At 39.5% G+C, this 20,031-nt stretch overlaps 2 protein-coding genes and 1 long non-coding RNA gene across 3 annotated transcripts in view; 1 reads left to right on the top strand and 2 right to left on the bottom strand.

Annotated features, from left to right (window-relative positions):
- LOC103514011 (ruvB-like 2) overlaps positions 1-2,104 on the bottom strand; it is a 7,448-nt gene extending 5,344 nt beyond the window's left edge. The window contains 4 exon segments of the mRNA XM_026827076.1: positions 504-655; positions 1,069-1,123; positions 1,274-1,429; positions 1,951-2,104. Coding sequence (XP_026682877.1) covers positions 504-655; positions 1,069-1,123; positions 1,274-1,429; positions 1,951-2,104 — 517 coding nt within the window.
- A 191-nt stretch (positions 2,105-2,295) lies between these two features.
- Positions 2,296-2,736, bottom strand: LOC113469411. The gene is made up of 2 exons (XR_003392840.1): positions 2,610-2,736; positions 2,296-2,376 (listed from the first exon to the last, which is right to left on the bottom strand). It is a non-coding gene; the product is annotated as an uncharacterized LOC113469411 (long non-coding RNA).
- Positions 2,737-3,695: 959 nt separating this feature from the next.
- Positions 3,696-20,031, top strand: LOC103514013. Its single transcript, XM_026827077.1, has 21 exons — positions 3,696-3,746; positions 3,892-4,090; positions 4,667-4,914; positions 4,982-5,132; positions 5,413-5,737; positions 7,627-7,783; positions 8,980-9,122; positions 11,142-11,314; positions 11,395-11,487; positions 11,885-11,980; positions 12,379-12,559; positions 13,094-13,259; positions 13,433-13,488; positions 14,266-14,413; positions 15,417-15,558; positions 16,218-16,319; positions 17,325-17,402; positions 17,788-17,928; positions 18,252-18,894; positions 19,011-19,233; positions 19,909-20,031. Exons 2-21 carry the CDS (start codon positions 3,914-3,916, stop codon positions 19,913-19,915), a joined length of 3,450 nt encoding a protein of 1,149 aa, XP_026682878.1. The 5' UTR covers positions 3,696-3,746; positions 3,892-3,913; the 3' UTR covers positions 19,916-20,031.

The raw sequence follows: 20,031 nt of genomic DNA on the forward strand, positions 1-20,031 counted from the left end.
TTTTTTTTTTTTTTTTTTTTTTTTTTTTTTTTTTTTTTTTTTTTTTACAGCATTACTAAGTGTCCTTTAAAAAACAAGTAGAGCTTTATTAATTGTCTGTGGTAGTCACACTTTCTTCCAAATTATGAAATTCGGGACCCCTGAATGCATCAATGTGGGGCCTGATGAAAGAGCTGGAATATGCACTAGTGCCCATATTACAAGCACGGAGCTGGAAAAGTTTTGTCTCTACTGGGGAATCAAACCACTTACCTTTTCCTTACCGATGGCTTCAATCATCTTGGCACCCAGATCATACGAGGTTTCCATCTCAGTTGTCTTCTATTAATTGTCTGTGGTAGTCACACCTTCTTCCAAATTATGAAATTCGGGACCCCTGAATGCATCAATGTGGGGCCCCCTATGATGAAAGAGCTGGAATATGCACTAGTGCCCATATTACAAGCACAGAGCTGGAAAAGTTTTGTCTCCACTGGGAATCAAACCACTTACCTTTTCCTTACCGATGGCTTCAATCATCTTGGCACCCAGATCATACGAGGTTTCCATCTCAGTTGTCTTCATCGTTAACTTTCCCACCTTGGATCCAAGTCCAGTGGCAGGACGCTCGATCTGAATCTCAACAACTTCACCTTCAATCATTTCTGTCTCCTCTCTGGTGAGACAAAGAAAAAATAAAAATGGGATTTCAGAAAAAGAATTGGAGGAAAAAAAAAAATATTTAGAATGAGGTTAAAGAACATTCATTAGTTCATTACACATGGTTGGTATCTGAATGGGTGGACATCTGGGACACCACATGCTCCTTTCCCCCTAGAAAACGTGGAAAGATTGTGTGAAGCAAGACCTGAGTGAGAAAAAATTAATCAGGACATGAGGTACACAATAGGGCTGCCTGGAAGAGACTGACAAGAAACAATGATTGTATTTCAATAGGAAAAGGCTAGGAAGAAGAAAATCATTTCTGTCTCCTCTCTGGTGAGACAAAGAAAAAATAATAATAGGATTTCAGAAAAAGAATTGGAAAAAATATATATATATATTTAGAATGAGGTTAAAGAACATTACACATGGTTGGTATCTGACTGGGTGGACATCTGGGACATCACATGCTCCTTTCCCCCTAGAAAACGTGAAAAGATTGTGTGAAGCAAGACCTCGGTGAGAAAAAATTAATCAGGACATGAGGTACCAGGGTGTCTACCAAAATGGAAAAATAAAATTCCCTGACTTTTCCCGGTTTTCCAGTCCAATTTTTCAAAATTTCCAGTCTACTCTGTTTTGTTCATTTCCAGACTGTAGATCTCGGATCCGGCCATACTCGTGAATGGAGTGTCTGGGCCGAGAGCTTGGGCTAAACCCATGGCTATGGCTGTTTTACCTGTGCCAGGCTGTCCTGCTAGTAGAATTGCACGTCCAGCAATTTTACCTGGATAAAAAGGATAAAAGGGATTTATAGTGTTTAAACTGTATGGGTGTGTTTTGTCATAAATGTCATTCCATCTGGTCTATGAGAGATTGGAGCTTTACCAAGAGAGTGGTACTTGGCCTCCTAACTACCCTCCTCCACTCAACTCTGTTGTTCTTAGTATCCCTTCATCCTCTCACTCTCATTACTTGCAGGTCTTTTGTGACATCAGCCAGTCATCCATCATAGTCTGGCTCTTCCTCTCTTCCTGTTGCGGTAGAGATCTTTTTGACTTTTTGTGGATTCTTTCCTCTTCCACACATTACACATGGCCAAACCATCATAAACTCTGTGATTTTAAACCTTGTGATTACTTTGGTATTTCAACAAAAACCCATGTTCTTACCTTCTTTGATCATACCCAAGACAACACCAGCTGCTCTCCGAGCTTGAAGCTGACCCACCATAACATGGCCAAACCATCACAGCCTCTGTGATTTTAAAAACCTTGTGATTATTTCAACAAAAACCCATGTTCTTACCTTCTTTGATCATACCCAAGACAACACCAGCTGCTCTCCGAGCTTGAAGCTGACCCACCATCGAATATGCATAGAATTTAGATAATATGCATGTACTAGAATATGCATAGCATTCCTGCTCACTGTTAATGGGAGAGCATTGCGCCAAGTACATCGTCTAGTCAGAGCTCTGTTCCATCGAGACCATTTCTTCCTCATTCATGTAGATGCGGTACTGAATATGAGAATCAATTATGAAGTTATTTAGGATATACTTACAGCCATTTTTCGTTTATAATGTCCTAGAAATCCAGAAAATCGGTCCAAAATGTCCAAATCTGGCTCGAGAGAATCATCGAGTCCAAGTCCACGGATATGAGAGTGTGCTCCAACTCGTTCGACACGAGTGATCTCTCGTACTTCTTGAACCTTGGCTGCTGCAATAGACTGAAATTAGAAATGATACCGATGAGGTATTGGGTGGCACAGACTGCTGGGAACACGCTAATTCAGCAAAATCAAGTGATATGCTTTGATGGTCACCCATCTAGATAACTATCACGCTCAACGTTGCTGGAGTGTTCATCTGACATGTGACTATCTCTACAGGGCAGTTATTGGATTATGACAGCATTTTTGAATATGAGAATCAATTATGAAGTTATTTAGGATATACTTACAGCCATTTTTCGTTTAGAATGTCCTAGAAATCCAGAAAATCGGTCCAAAATGTCCAAATCCCGGAAAATTGTTTAATTTGGAAACCCGGGCAACCAAAACTTGGGATCTAGCACAGGGGAGCGTGTTGAGGACGAGATTTTTCGAGAAAAATCCCATGACAACAGTAGGGGGATGGGATTTTAGTTTTCATAAAACGTCCCTTTCCCACCGTAAATTCTTTGTTTATTTTTGACTTGTAATTTTTTGTTTCTCAAGACCTCACAACTTTTGAAGAATTTATTTGAAGATTTTGAAGTAAAATTTCGTTTTTCGTAGGTACTTAACCTTTTATTCTTGCGCTAATTCAAGTCACAAGTGAGTGTTTCTGTTACCTACTATAAAGTACCTACTCTTTTTTGGCTCAACGTTACTGGAGTGTTCATCTGACATGTGACTATCTCTACAGGGCAGTTATTGGATTATGACAGCATTTCTGAATATGAGAATCGATTATGAAGTTATTTAGGATATACTTACAGCCATTTTTCGTTTATAATGTCCTAGAAATCCAGAAAATCGGTCCAAAATGTCCAAATCCCGGAAAACGGAATACGGAAAATTGTTTAATTTGGAAACCCGGGCAACCAAAATAACTTGCCGTCTTGCCGAAGCGATTGTTTTTGTTTACAAAATTTTCTCACCGTTTCTACCGTTTTTTACGAGAAAAAGTTTGGTAGACTTCGCGGAATACGGAAAATTGTTTAATTTGGAAACCCGGGCAACCAAAACTTGCCGAAGCGATTGTTTTTGTTTACTAAATTTTCTCACCGTTTCTACCGTTTTTTACGAGAAAAAGTTTGGTAGACTTCGTGAACCTAGGGAGGGTAGGGGAGAAATCAATGAATGGCGCGCGAAAATTCAAAAAAATTAATTTGTTCAAAAAAGTTGCTAGGTCGGTGTGGTATGCAAAGTAGCAAATTGCATTGATTGGATTTAATTGGACTGAGCAAAATGCCACAGATAACGCGTATTTTATTTTGTGGCAACGTTGGAAAAAAGTGAAAATTTTTCCATTTCGTCCATTTTTTGTATTTTATTATTCACTTTTTGGTCTAGTTTCGAACCTGTTCATTTGACATTTCGTGCGTAGGTCGATCATAACTATGGAATCATGGCTGGGAGGTCTGTAGACGTACGATGGATCAGAAGATATCGAGTTTTCTTTATAGCCGGAGGTTTCATTTTGGTGTTTCAAATATTTCTAGCTTATGTGTTTATCATTATAAGTGATGCTAATGACAGGGTCGATCATAACTATGGAATCATGGCTGGGAGGTCTGTAGACGTACGATGGATCAGAAGATATAGAGTTTTCTTTATAGCCGGAGGTTTCATTTTGGTGTTTCAAATATTTCTAGCTTATGTGTTTATCATTATAAGTGATGCTAATGACAGAACCACCTATGAGTACTTGTCTGGCAGAGGAAACATCAATGTAGAGGTAAGAAGAAAGCAATGTGGCATTTACAGGATAAAAATTCTCAATATGTATGGGGATTTGGGGATTCAAGTAATCTGTATGTAGATAGTAATATTTAAGTTAAGGAGAAATGGATTGAAACTGATCAAAGAAAGTAATACTTACCTGGTTTTGATTTTTTTCCATTGTGAAAGGTTAATGTGTCAAAAGGGAGACAGATTCCAGCTCACTGTTAATGGGAGAGCATTGCGACAAGTACATCGTCTGGTCAGAGCTCTGTTCCATCGAGACCATTTCTTCCTCATTCATGTATTTTTTTCATTGTGAAAGGTTAATGTGTCAAAAAGGAGACAACTTGCAGATAGGGTAACTTGTAGTCCTTACAGAGGCTTTGATGGTCTTTTATTTGTGACCTACAATCATTCCAGATGCCTTCTCAATTTCACCCCTAAAGGTTGTTCAACATCTCCATGCTACTGCTGAGTACCAGGGATATTGCAGTACCCACTTTAAGTGTGATTTGTATAACAACCTTTTGAGGGGTTTGTTTAAATTAATAAAGATTAATAGGTAGGTATTCATTTTGTTTTGTTTCAGAATCTGGATGAGAAACACAGACTTCAAAACCTATCTGTTCATAGGTTTAACAAAGAACCCTATCTCCCTGTAGAATATGAAGAAAGTTCAAACAGTAACATATTGTCAGTCAGTAACAAAAATAAACTCCCTCCCGATAAACTGACTCGTCTCCAACTTGAAGACCTTGACTTTGTACCTCCCTGTGATATCCACGTGAAAGAAGCAATATCATCCATTTACCGGGCCAAAACTCAACAATGTAAACGGTATTCATTTTGTTTTGTTTCAGAATCTGGATGAGAAACATAGACTTCAAAACCTATCTGTTCATAGGTTTAACAAAGAACCCTATCTCCCTGTAGAATATGAAGAAAGTTCAAACAGTAACATATTGTCAGTCAGTAACAAAAACAAACTCCCTCCCGATAAACTGACTCGCCTCCAACTCGAAGACCTTGACTTTGTACCTCCCTGTGATATCCACGTGAAAGAAGCAATATCATCCATTTACCGGGCCAAAACTCAACAATGTAAACTAGGGTAACTTGTAGTCCTTACAGAGGCTTTGATGTTCTTTTATTTGTGACCTACAATCATTCCAGATGCCTTCCCAATTTCACCCCTAAAGGTTGTTCAACATCTCCATGCTACTGCTGAATACCAGGGATATTGCAGTACCCACTCCAAGTGTGATTTGTATGACAACCTTTTGAGGGGTTTGTTTAAATTAATAAAGATTAAATATTCATTTTGTTTTGTTTCAGAATCTGGATGAGAAACACAGACTTCAAAACCTATCTGTTCATAGGTTTAACAAAGAACCCTATCTCCCTGTAGAATATGAAGAAAGTTCAAACAGTAACATATTGTCAGTCAGTAACAAAAACAAACTCCCTCCCGATAAACTGACTCGCCTCCAACTTGAAGACCTTGACTTTGTACCTCCCTGTGATATCCATGTGAAAGAAGCAATATCATCCATTTACCGGGCCAAAACTCAACAATGTAAACAAATGATAGCAAATGTAACGTGCCTTATTATCAATAACCAGTTGTATCCTAGAAGTTTGCCACATTTGTGTCCAACAGGTAAGATTAAAAATTTCTTTCTTCTTCTTCTTATTATCATTATTATTTTTATTTTTTTTACTCCTTGGAAAAATTTATTTCTTGATGTAACAACAGTTACATCAAGAGGGTGTGAGAGAGGTGATGGAGAGGAGAGGAAGCAGTGAATGGAGGATGGTGGAGTGTTAGATTATAAGGGGAAATAGTGACCCCAAATAAAATTGTGATAGTGGCAAAGTGAAAGACGAAAAACATCTGTTATATTGCACTCATGGTTTTTGTCATAGCATATCCATCAAGATGAGAAATAATTCTTAATATTTGCCTGTTTCAACATGCCTATTGGAGAACCCTAGTCCCTACTGTTGTGATGGGTATCCTATCTAGGTATTGAATACAGAAATGAAAACACAGTTGATTGAATTTTGAATTTTGTTTTATTTCCTATTTACGTTTCACATTCTGGCATTTTCAGTAATAATAATAATAGAAGACATTAATGCTTTAGTTGTTTAACGTGGTCCTAGATGGCCAAACTCGTTAAAAAAATAATAAGAATAGACTCTTGAGTGGAAGGCAACCACTAGGCGAGGTTAACGCCTTAGGCGTTCTCTACCACCTAACCCTTAGAGCTCCATTATTATGTGGTCAAATTCTCAGATAAAGAAGGATAAAATCCCATACCTCGGCTAGAATCAAACCCACGCCCTCCTGATTACCAGGCGAGCGTCTTGATGCGAGATAAAACTATATGCGAGATAAACAAGATGCTTTATATTCTGATTGTAAATATTTACATACTATTATCTACTCTTCGCTTTTTGGTTGTTACCGTTTTTCTTTTTATATTTCATGGAACTTCGCAAAGTTAGTGAGTACTCCGTCAGTACCTATGTAAATTTTGTTTCTCGTTTCCAGAACGAACCGCGCCCTGGTGGATTTTCTCTCGGCTAATCGAGACAAGAACTTTGTCAAATCACACGGTAGACAAGTACATCGGTTCATCAGCAAACAAGGATTGGACAAGAGCTTTGTCGAGTGTGAAGCGAGAATGTGGCGTGTAGGGGATCGAACCCTGCCTCAAGGTAAATGAACAGTAAAGCCGGAAAAGACAATGACGTAATTAAGAACAAATTAAAAGTATCTAAATATGAAAATAAATTAAAAGCCGAGAAAATCGAACAAAATGAGAACGAAATAAAAGAACCAGACGTCCAAAGTAAACCGAACAAATCTAAGAGAAAACTGATTGAAAATGAAGGCAAGAGTGATTTTCACGACAAGAAGGCCCGATGGAGTGAGATTAGTTTCCATGAGAACAATTTGGAGCAGATGTTTGTGTATAAACATGACGATGTGTACAAAGGTAAGCTTTTTTTTTTAGTACTATTTTATTTTTACAAAATATCGCACGACACAAGAATCGAACCTGCGACAAGGCTGACTCGCTACCCTTCAAGCTAACTAGCCTGACTCCAAATTATCTCAATTCTGTTTATCTTCTTCTTCCTTGCCTTTTCTCGTGTTCAGACGGGGTCGGCGTTTTTTCGTCAGCCCCTCAATCAGCCCTAGGGTGATTGCCCGTCGCACTCGACCTTTGCTATTTCGTTAGCAAGATAAATTTCAAAGTCCTCCAGCCAGAATTCTGTTTATAATTATGACAATATTACAGGTACCTACAATGAGAAAAGAATAGTGTTACATGTACAGACAGTGGTACAGCCCAGACATGAGTTGATTCTGGTTCTACGACATTGTTACAGGTACAATAGTTCAATACAAAATCACGTTGGATGAGTTCATAGCGGATAGTAACAATGTGGACATGGATGAGAAGAGAATAGTGTTACAAGTACAGATTTTTTTTGTTTCTCTCTTCCACAGATAATTAATGTTTCTCTCTTCCACAGATTTTATTATTGGGAAATCATTAGGTTGCTATGAAGACGACGGGACTACTCGTCTGCTGAACGGATACTCTGTCATTCTGAAAAACAGCAACTCTCCTCAGAACTGTATCAGCATATGTTTACAGAATGGATACCTGTATGCAGGCGTTCAGTTTGGGTAAGATATACATACACAAGTATTGAAGGGGAAAAAATACCTACATACAATAAATTATGTATACTTAGGTACCATCCTACAAACTTTGTACCACATTTTAAGAAAGGAATTCAATATACTACCGGTAGCTGCACACAAGTAGGTACTTACTTGAAGTTTTTTTATTGATTTATTTTTTTTATTATTATTATTTATTATTATTATTATTTTTGAAGTTCGATAGAGTGACGATAAAATACCTAACTTCTTTTAGGCTTTATTTATAGTGGCAGGGTTCTACTGAAGGAGCTCTTCCATCCACTTAAGTACTTACCTACTAATAAAAAAAATCGTAAAACTGTGTCCACACATAGTCGACGCCTTCGATCGACGTCGCTTCGCCTGAAACCGTAGATCAATAGATTCACCTCGTTAATCGACCATGGATCGACAATTGATCGGCGGCGTCCACTATGTGTGGACACAGCTTAAGCGTAGGAAGAAAAAATCCTACAATTTCTCTCGTTTTTCTTCCAGAGTTTCAGCCACAATCTGCCCTCGAAGATGAAGTTGCGTCCGTATCCCAGTCAGCCCCTACTGTACGTATAGCATTCCTGCTCACTGTTAATGGGAGAGCATTGCGACAAGTCCATCGTCTAGTCAGAGCTCTGTTCCATCGAGACCACTTCTTCCTCATTCATGTAGATGCGGTAAGCATTGTGTCCTACTAGAATATGCATAGAATTTAGATAATATGCATGTAATAGAATATAAAGTAAATTCGATCAAAAGATTAAAGAGTAAATTCGATCAAAAATCACCTTTTTGTGTTATTTTACAGCGTCAAGACTATCTATTTCGCGAACTTCTCTCTCTGGAGCTTCGTCTACCCAATGTACGTCTGTCGCGGAGGCGTCAAGCGACCATCTGGGGTGGAGCGTCACCTTTTCCACAGATTTTATTATTGGGAAATCATTAGGTTGCTACGAAGATGATGGGACCACTCGTCTCTTGAACGGTTACTCTGTCATTCTGAAAAACAGCAACTCTCCACAGAACTGTATCAGCATATGTTTGCAAAATGGATACCTGTATGCAGGCGTTCAGTTTGGGTAAGATATACATAAGTCTTAGAAATGAAAACGGAAAAAACACACACTCATACACACAACTAACAAGAGAGAAACAACCCCTTTTTTATTTGATTCTATTTGTAGGAGTGAATGTTTCTGTGGCAATGATCAGCCTACGTCCACTGCCAGAAAACCGGATCCCGCTTGTAACATGAAATGCTCGGGAAACCCTCGTGAAGCTTGTGGTGGTTACTACAAGATGAATGTGTACCAGACTGGACTGTCGAGTAAGTAAAGTTTGAGCAAAGTTGTTTGTTGGTTGGGTGTTTTTTAGGGTTTTTGACATAGGGAACTGTAACTGTTGAGTTGCTGAGGTCTTATCGTCCCGAAGCGGAGGGAGAAAGAAGACAGGATTGGAGAAAGCCAGCCGCTCCGAGAACGAACCTTACCTATTTAGGAATGCTATTTAGGGTTTTTGATATAGGGAACTGGAGGTGCTGAGGTAGTATCGTCCCGAAGCGGAGGGAGAAAGAAGACAGGATTGGAGAAAGCCAGCCGCTCCGAGAACGAACCTTACCTATTTAGGAATGCTATTATAGAATTTAGATAATATGCATGTAATAGACTATGCATAGAATTTGGATAATATGCATGTAATAGAATATGTATAGCATTCCTGCTCACTGTTAATGGGAGAGCATTGCGACAAGTACATCGTCTAGTCAGAGCTCTGTTCCATCGAGACCATTTCTTCCTCATTCATGTAGATGCGGTAAGCATTGTGTTATAATAGAATATGCATAGAATTTAGATAATATGCATGTAATAGAATATGCATAGCATTCCTGCTCACTGTTAATGGGAGAGCATTGCGACAAGTACATCGTCTAGTCAGAGCTCTATTCCATCGAGACCATTTCTTCCTCATTCATGTAGATGCGGTAAGCATTGTGTCCTACTAGAATATGCATAGAATTTAGATAATATGCATGTAATAGAATATGCTTAGCATTCCTGCTCACTGTTAATGGGAGAGTATTGCGACAAGTACATTGTCTAGTCAGAGCTCTGTTCCATCGAGACCACTTCTTCCTCATTCATGTAGATGCGGTAAGCATTGTGTCCTACTAGAATATGCATAGAATTTAGATATGTAATATGCATGTAATAGAATATGCATAGCATTCCAGCTCACTGTTAATGGGAGAGCATTGCGACAAGTACATCGTCTAGTCAGAGCTCGTTGTGATATAGTAACACAAAGAAAAGACATTTATTTATTATTTTATTATTAAAACTGTAAAATTGGACTTGGCGATTTTTTTTAGTCCGTCCTTCCTTTATTATTACAATAGTAATAAAAAGGTATAAGGGACGGACTATTGTATTTAACTCTTGCTTCTCCATTTTCCCTCAGTCATTCTTCCACACCGTCCTGCGGAACTCCGTTCACTGTTTCTCCTACATCGACAACAACCTTCACATCACCAACTGGAAACGCTCCCTCGGGTGCAAGTGCCAATACCGTCGGAATGCTATTGTGCACCCTGACGATAAAATACCGAACTTCTTTTAGGCTTTATTTATAGTGGCAGGGTTCTACTGAAGGAGCTCTTCCATCCACTTCAGTACTTACCTACTAATAAAAAAAAATCGTAAAACTGTGTCCACGATGCCTTCGATCGACGTCGCTTCGCCTGAAACCGTAGATGAATAGATTCACCTCGTTAATCGACCATGGATCGACAATTGATCGGCGGCGTCCACTATGTGTGGACACAGCTTAAGAATAGGAAGAAAAAACCTACAATATCTCTCGTTTTTCTTCCAGAGTTTCAGCCACAATCTGCCCTCGAAGATGAAGTTGCGTCCATATCCCAGTCAGCTCCTACTGTACGTATAGCATTCCTGCTCACTGTTAATGGGAGAGCATTGCGCCAAGTACATCGTCTAGTCAGAGCTCTGTTCCCCGAAGCGATTGTTTTTGTTTACAAAATTTTCTCACCGTTTCTACCGTTTTTTACGAGAAAAAGTTTGGTAGACTTCGTAGTTGGAAACTCACTACCAACACGTCACTTGAGCTCACGTGATGTGATGTTAGTGTGGCTGTCCTGAACAAAATTACCTACAATATTATTGGAAAACTTACTACATCTCTCTGACTCCCCATGACTGCACGTGACGTGATGGTAGTGTGTTTCTACGTTTTCTCTAATTTTTCTTCCAGAAAAGGTTGATTTCTTTCTATCCTATTCTACAAAGAGGGGGGGAAAATAACTTGATAATATCTCTCGTTTTTCTTCCAGAGTTTCAGCCACAATCTGCCCTCGAAGATGAAGTTGCGTCCATATCCCATTCAGCTCCTACTGTACGTATAGCATTCCTGCTCACTGTTAATGGGAGAGCATTGCGCCAAGTCCATCGTCTGGTCAGAGCTCTGTTCCATCGAGACCATTTCTTCCTCATTCATGTAGATGCGGTAAGCATTGTGTCCTACTAGTATATATATGCATAGAATTTAGATAATATGCATGTAATAGAATATGCATAGCATTCCAGCTCACTGTTAATGGGAGAGCATTGCGACAAGTACATCGTCTAGTCAGAGCTCTGTTCCATCGAGACCATTTCTTCCTCATTCATGTAGATGCGGTAAGCATTGTGTCCTACTAGAATATGCATGTAATAGAATATGCATAGCATTCCAGCTCACTGTTAATGGGAGAGCATTGCGACAAGTACATCGTCTAGTCAGAGCTCTGTTCCATCGAGACCATTTCTTCCTCATTCATGTAGATGCGGTAAGCATTGTGTCCTACAAGAATATGCACAGAATTTAGATAATATGCATGTAATAGAATATGCTTAGCAGTCCTGCTCACTGTTAATGGGAGAGCATTGCGACAAGTACATCGTCTAGTCAGAGCTCTGTTCCATCGAGACCATTTCTTCTTCCTCATTCATGTAGATGCGGTAAGCATTGTGTCCTACTAGAATATGCATAGAATTTAGATAATATGCATGTAATAGAATATGCATAGCATTCCAGCTCACTGTTAATGGGAGAGCATTGCGACAAGTACATCGTCTAGTCAGAGCTCATCTGTTCCATCGAGACCATTTCTTCCTCATTCATGTAGATGCGGTAAGCATTGTGTCCTACTAGAATATGCATAGAATTTAGATAATATGCATGTAATAGAATATGCATAGCATTCCTGCTCACTGTTAATGGGAGAGCATTGCGACAAGTACATCGTCTGGTCAGAGCTCTGTTCCATCGAGACCATTTCTTCCTCATTCATGTATCCGATAATTTTTTAGGGTTGCCATGGACTGGACGTTCTATTCCACCGATTATTGTGTACAGGTAGAAAACTTGAGCATGTCGATTCCCCCTCGTATCAAGATGATAATTTGTAGAATTTTAATTAGAAGTGTTTTGAAGTTCAAAGCGAAGTGTTTTGAACTTTTTGGTTGTTACCATTTTTCTTTTTATATTTCATGGAACTTCGCAAAGTTAGTGAGTACTCGTAAATTTTGTTTCTCGTTTCCAGAACGAACCGCGCCCTGGTGGATTTTCTCTCGGCTAATCGAGACAAGAACTTCGTCAAATCACACGGCAGACAGGTACATCGGTTTATCAGCAAACAAGGATTGGACAAGAGCTTTGTCGAGTGTGAAGCGAGAATGTGGCGTGTAGGGGATCGAACCCTGCCTCAAGGTAAATGCCAGGTACCCGTTAGTGCCTAGTAGACACAGGAAATGTTTGTTTCGCAACAGTTGTGAACAGTTGCGAAGCAAATGTTTCGAATGTTGAGCAACTTTCAAGATAAAATCTTTGTCCACTTAGTTAGCTTGGTTGGTAGCGCGTCTGGCTTGTAAGCGCTAGGCCGCGGGTTCGATTCCCGCCCGGGGCGGATTTTATCCTGAACGGGTAATGTTCTGTATCAAAAGACAGGATAAGAGAATAGGCTTTCTCCTATCGTGTCTTCCTTCTTTCTTCGTTTTTTCGTTGCCTGCGAGGGAGCTTTGCTCGGGACATTTGATGTGACGTCATCGCCTACGGGAGCGTATGCCGTAACGTCAAAGTTCACGATTTACCGGTATTTTTTTAAATCGATTTATCTCGGGATCTAGAAGTCGTAGAAAAAAAAAAGAAAAATTCCGTTTGTCCTCATTTTTCCTGCTCTATGACTTTGAAACATCACCCAAGTAAGCGCAACTGATCTATTACCTATTCTTTTTGTTATTTCAGGCATAGTAATGGACGGAGGTAGTGACTGGTTGGTGCTATCTCGATCTTTCGTATCCTATGTAGCATCCCCAGAGAAGGATGAGTTGGTGCGGGGACTTCTAACCCTATTCAAGTACACACTTCTACCTGCTGAGGTGAGTCTATGGCTTTTAATAATAAAAAATGAGCCTGTTTTTCAGAACAATGTAGGTAGGTAGAACAGCGAGCAGCCCATAATTAATGTTTCTCTCTTCCACAGATTTTATTATTGGGAAATCATTAGGTTGCTATGAAGATGACGGGACTACTCGTCTGCTGAACGGATACTCTGTCATTCTGAAAAACAGCAACTCTCCTCAGAACTGTATCAGCATATGTTTACAGAATGGATACCTGTATGCAGGTGTTCAGTTTGGGTAAGATATACAATATACATACATAAGTATTGAAGGGGAAAAAATACCTACATACAATAAATTATGTATAGTTACCAACCTACAAACTTTGTACCACATATTAAGAAAGGAATTCAATATACTACCGGTAGCTGCACACAAGTAGGTACTTACTTGAAGTTTTTTATTTATTTATTTATTTTTTTAGAAGTTTGATAGAGGTTAGTGTAAATTCTAAGGCCTTATCGTTCTGAAATCAAAAGAGGAGGAAGACAGGATAGGAGAAAGCTAGCCGTTCCGAGAACGAACCTTATCTGTTCAGGATAAAATCCGCCTCGGGCGGCATTCGAATCCACAACGCTTACAAGGCAGACATGCTATAAGCTAACTTGGCCAGTTCCTGTAATAGGCCAGTCACTGGCTAATTTTCTTTTTTAATGGCTGTCTTTTCGATTTTTAAGGTACGATTTTGCTAGGCCGCGGGTTCGATTCATGCCCGGGGCGGATTTTATCCTGAACGGATAATGTTCGTTCTAGGAACGGCTGACTTTCTCCAATCCTGTATCGATTTATCTCGGGATCTAGAAGTCGTAGAAGTAAAAGAAAAATTCCGTTGGTCCTCATTTTTCCTGCTCTATGACTTTGAAACATCACCCAAGATCGATTTATCTCGGGATCTAGAAGTCGTAGAAAAAAAAAAGAAAAATTCCGTTTGTCCTCATTTTTCCTGCTCTATGACTTTGAAACATCACCCAAGTAAGCGCAACTGATCTATACCTATTCTTTTTGTTATTTCAGGCATAGTAATGGACGGAGGTAGTGACTGGTTGGTGCTATCTCGATCTTTCGTATCCTATGTAGCATCCCCAGAGAAGGATGAGTTGGTGCGGGGACTTCTAACCCTATTCAAGTACACACTTCTACCTGCTGAGGTGAGATTATCGGGGTTAAAAAAGAAAAAAAGCCGTTTCTTTGTGTTATTATATCACAACTTTGGTGCTCACTGCAGCATTGTAGCATTTTCCAAATATCTCAATAATCCAGCTCCCAATGTTTACCTACCATGCTGGCACCGGTCGCTATGCGCATTTATATGTCATAGCTACGCCGTTTCTTTGTGTTATTATATCACAACTTTGGTGCTCACTGCAGCATAGTAGGATTTTCCAAATATCTCAATAATCCAGCTCCTAATGTTTACCTACCATGCTGGCACCGGTCGCTATGCGCATTTATATGTCATAGCTACTCATTTTCCTCACGAGGCTGGTGGGCCCCGCAACGGCCAGTCACGGAATCAATCATTTGTGTGATACAAATTTTTTGACCCCGCCGGGAATCGAACCCGGGTCTCCCGCGTGCAAGGCTAGCGCAGTGACCACTACACCATGGGAGCGAGTTCTCAAATTCCATATCTTGGCTCTTGGCTGGGATTAAATCCAAGCCAGCATGGTAGGTAAACATTGGATGATAGGATTATTGAGATATTGGGAAAAAATCCTACAATGCTGCAGTGAGCACCAAAGTTGTGCTTGGATGATAGGTTGATAGGATTATTGAGATATTGGGAAAAAATCCTACAATGCTGCAGTGAGCACCAAAGTTGTGACATAATAACACAAAGAAATTGCATTTACATTTACAATGACCACTACGCCATGGGAGCTGACTGCAAACAAAACAAAAACAAGGCTTACCTTTATACACATCGTCATGTTTATACACAAACATCTGCTCCAAGTTGTTCTCATGGAAACTAATCTCACTCCATCTGGTCTTCTTGTCGTGAAAATCACTCTTGCCTTCATTTTCAATCAGTTTTCTCTTAGATTTGTTCGATTTACTTTGGACGTCTGGTTCTTTTATTTCGTTCTCATTTTGTTCGATTTTCTCGGCTTTTAATTTGTTCTTAAATACGTCATTGTCTTTTCCGGCTTGACTGTTCCCAGTATTAGCTTGGCTGATTCCAGTATTAGCTCGATTATTGTTAGTATCAGCTCGATAGTTGCTAGTATCAGCTCGATAATTGTCAGTATTAGCTCGAATATTGTTAGTATCAGCTCGATAGTTGCTAGTATCAGCTCGATAATTGTCAGTGTCTTTTGATATATAACTTGTTAGAATAAGTTTATATTTACCCCTTTTTTTGAATTTTTGTGTATTGAAAATATTAATTCCTGTTAGTCATAACATTTTCGGTGGGAGTGTTGCGAGAATCTTAATTTGAATTTTTCCGCTTTTGAAAATATTGTCACTTGTTGTACATGGGTAGAAGATGCGAATTTGGTTTCATGCATCCAAAGAGAAATCATAAAAGAAGAGAGATATAAATTGTTGCTCGTTTGATTTTCTCCGTCGTAGAAAAATGATTTGATTTGAGATTTTGAACTAAAAGAAGAAAAATTGTAACAAGAAAGGGAAAGCCTCGGGAAAGTAGGGAAATAGAAAGAAATAAAGTGTTAAAGGTAGTTTCCTCTTTCCACATAGTTTTGTACGAGATTTTCTGTGTATTTTACAATAAAGAAGTATACATTTTGTAGTGTTTTTGAAATCCACAAAGTGTTCTTTGTTTTGAAGATCTCCATGGGAAAGGCTAGTTTTCAGTATCATTGAGAAGCAAAATAGCCCTTCCATAAGTCATTCTGGTTTGTAAAAATGACATAATTGGCGACCGTGACAGGACGATTGGAAGATTTCTGTAAGTAATTGTTACTTGAAGAGTGGCTTGCCTGAGTATATTTGTTTTGTAACTATGCAAGCTACTGGTAACACATAATATCACTTATCTCTGGATAGATCCAACCAATGTACTGGCTGCTGTGACCCGGGTACAAGTAGATGAGAATACAACGGTAAGTAAGCCTAATGTAAGCTAATGGTAAGCCTAATGTAAGCTACTGGTAACACATAATATCACCTATCTCTGGATAGATCCAACCAATGTACTGGTTGCTGTGACTCGAGTACAAGTAGATGGGAATACATTTTGACATCTCCACCAAACTCATCCAATTGAATCGAAGCAACCCCCGGTTATTACTTGTATACTAAAAAAAAAAAGGTTTGATAGGAGACACTGTAACTGTCTAAGGTCTTATCGTCCCGCAATCTAAGAGAGAAGGAAGACAGGATAGGAGTCATAGGAGAAAGTCAGCTCTGGATAGATCCAACCAATGTACTGGCTGCTGTGACTCGAGTACAAGTAGATGGGAATACATTTTGGCATCTCCACCAAACTCATCCAATTGAATCGAAGCAACCCCCGGTTATTACTTGTATACTAAAAAAAAAGGTTCGATAGGAGGAACTCTAACTGCCCAAGGTCTTATCGTCCCGCAATCTAAGAGAGAAGGAAGACAGGATAGGAGTCATAGGAGAAAGTCAGCCGTTCTGAAAACGAACCTTACCTGCTAATAAAATCCACCCCGGGTGGGAATTGGCCCCGCGACCTGGCGCTTAGAAGGCAGACGCACTACCTTCTAAGCTGGCGCTAAGGATAAGAAGAAAATCTTGACTTGACTAAATAATGCACTCAAGAATAATTTTTCAGGCCAGTTACCCATATCTTCTGAAAAAAAAAGAGAGAGGTTTGATAGAAGGAACTGTAACTCCTAAGGTCTTATCTTTCCGAAATCAAAGAAAAAAGGAACACAGGATGAATATGGCTCTAAGATCAAGATTAATTGCAGTATATCAGCATACTGTATATCAGGATATTCTTAGATTACTTGTATTTCCTAGATCATAACATAAATATTGTTTTTATCTTCCAGATTGATCATGTGAAGTCCACACTCAAAACACCTCTGTTACCCGGCGTATTTCCTAGATCATAACATATTGTTTTTATCTTCCAGATTGATCATGTGAAGTCCACACTCAAAACACCTCTGTTACCCGGCGAATGGAAGGTCAAACTCATTTGGAACTCTCAGGTACATAAAATTACTAGAAAAGAAGCGTGATCTGGAAAAAGGGCGTAACGTCACTTGCGCCCTTTTTTGGGAGTCTGCATTTTTGGATAGCAAATTTTTTCCCATAATATTGATAATTTGTCCAATTTTTTTTCCGTCTTTTTTCTGTGTACTTTTATTGTCCACCGCGGCTGTTCTACTATACCTAACCTCTTCTGGGCTTTCAACAGAGCAACGAGTGTTCATGATAAAGTAAGTTATGAACTCCCCATCTGTGGCACAAGCTCTGCTTATACGGATGGGTATAAAAAAGAATGTATGTTCTGAGAGTTAAGTATGTTGAAAAAATAATAAATGGAAACTTAAGTAATAAATTAAGTCTAATTGTGCTATTTTTACCCGGCAGGTATACTTAGAGACTGGATTCCTAGTAGTTCCCCTGGAATTTCTTAACAAGACTCCCCTCACCCAACAACAAGCTGGTTTCGTACATGGCGGCTCTTATCCTTACAACACAGGTAAACCATCAAATCTCTCTTTTTTTTTGTAAAACAGACCTTTTTCACAACCTTTGTGCTTTGTGGTTGTGGATATCACAGCATTACCAAGTCGCAATGCACACTAGTGAAACGCGTTTTGTGAAACCCGTACATAAAGTTAACACAGAGCAGTGCACACTGGAGAAACCGAGTTTCATGGAACTCACTGTAAGCGCTAGGTAGGGGGTTCTATTCCCGCCCGGGGCAGATTTTAAGCTGATACTAGCAACAATCGAGCTGATACTAGGAGTAATTGGGCTGATAATGACATTATTGGAGCTGATACTAACAACAATCGAGCTAATACTGACAATTATCGAGCTGATACTAGCAACTATCCACTGGAAATAATCGAGTTGATACTGGGAACAATCGAGCTGATACTAATAACAATGATAATAATCGGGCTGATACTGTGATTAATAGATCTGATAATCAGATAAATCGAGCTGATTATGGAAATAATCAGGCTGATTTTGGAAACAGCCGAGCTGATACTAGCAACAATCGAGCTGATACTAGGAGCAATTGGGCTGATAATGACATTATTGGAGCTGATACTAACAACAATCGAGCTAATACTGACAATTATCGAGCTGATACTAGCAACTATCGAACTGATACTAACAACTATCGATCTGATACTAACAACTATCGATCTGATACTAACAATAATCGAGCTGATACTAAGAATAATCGAGCTAATACTGGAACCAGCCAAGCTAATACTGGGAACAGTCAAGCCGGAAAAGACAATGACGTAATTAAGAACAAATTAAAAGCCGAGAAACAAAATGAGAACGAAATAAAAGAACCAGACGTCCAAAGTAAACTGAACAAATCTAAGAGAAAACTGATTGAAAATGAAGGCAAGAGTGATTTTCACGACAAGAAGGCGCGATGGAGTGAGATTAGTTTCCATGAGAACAATTTGGAGCAGATGTTTCTGTATAAACATGACGATGTGTACAAAGGTAAGCCTTGTTTTTAGTACTATTTTATTTTTACAAAATATCGCACGACACAAGAATCGAACCTGCGACCTAGCTCGTACAAGGCTGACGCGCTGTCCGGCTACCTCCCATGAAAGTACTTATTTTGTTCAGTTTCAAGTACAGTAATTTCCATCTGTTTTTTTTTTCCAGATGGTACACGTTAGGTGACACTTGTATCATGGGCTCCACAGTAACTGTGCGGTGCAGCGGGTGGACTCACAATCTACAGTCATGTGTTCGAACCCCGTGGAGTTCAGAATATCCGGATCCCAAGTCCGACATTGTTTCCATCAATGGAACCTCAGGCTATCTGAACAGGTGAGAGAGGAAGATCCTTCTTTTTTTACTTGCCATGCAGAAGGTCCCGGGTTCGAAGCCCACCATCGACAAAAATTTGAATTGTCTTTCGATTGCAAATATATCAACGGGTGTTCAACCTCCGTGGCCGAGTGGGTATCACACTAGGCTTGCACTCCGGAGGTTCGATTCCCGGCGGGGTCGCAGTTTTTTCGGCCCTGTGCTTGGCGTTCGAGGTGCACTTAGGCTCGTGAGGACAGGTGAGTAGCTACTTTAGTCAAGTAGCGACCAGTGGCGGCATTACCAGTGTAAAAAGATTATTAAAGTATGGAAATTGATTACAATGGAGGCACTTATAGTAATGCTGTCACTAGGCTTGCACTCCGGAGGTCCCGGGTTCGATTCCCGGCGGGGTCGCAGTTTTTTCGGCCCTGTGCTTGGAGTTCGAGGTGCACTTAGGCTCGTGAGGACAGGTGAGTAGCTACTTTAATCGAGTAGCGACCAGTGGCGGCATTACCAGTGTAAAAAGATTATTAAAGTATGGAAATTGATTACAATGGAGGCACTTATAGTAATGCTGTGATATCCACAAAATTTGTGGAAAAGCTCTGCTTTACCACAAATAGTTCATGATTTTTATCTACGACCATTTTCATATGGTTTATTCATTTATTGTTGCCCTCTTCTACGTTTCAGATGGTAGTAAACTGCTGTGACTACTTATATGTATGTGCATATCTAGTGATCAGTTTCCAAAAGGAAATCACAGCTTATCATGAAATATTGGCCCAAAAAACTGGCAGCCTCCAAAAAAAAAAA

This window comes from Diaphorina citri, unplaced genomic scaffold (assembly GCF_000475195.1).
Source record: "Diaphorina citri unplaced genomic scaffold, Diaci psyllid genome assembly version 1.1 scaffold1066, whole genome shotgun sequence".
In the NCBI taxonomy this organism is placed as follows: Eukaryota; Metazoa; Arthropoda; class Insecta; order Hemiptera; family Psyllidae; genus Diaphorina; species Diaphorina citri.

Coding starts and splice junctions, on each gene's coding strand:
- LOC103514013 (XM_026827077.1), top strand. CDS start 3,914: ATGGCTGGGAGGTCTGTAGACGTACGATGGATCAGAAGATATAGAGTT. Junction 11,981..12,378: donor TCCTCATTCATGTAGATGCG/GTAAGCATTGTG, acceptor TCGTAAATTTTG/TTTCTCGTTTCCAGAACGAA. Junction 17,403..17,787: donor AACTCATTTGGAACTCTCAG/GTACATAAAATT, acceptor TTTACCCGGCAG/GTATACTTAGAGACTGGATT.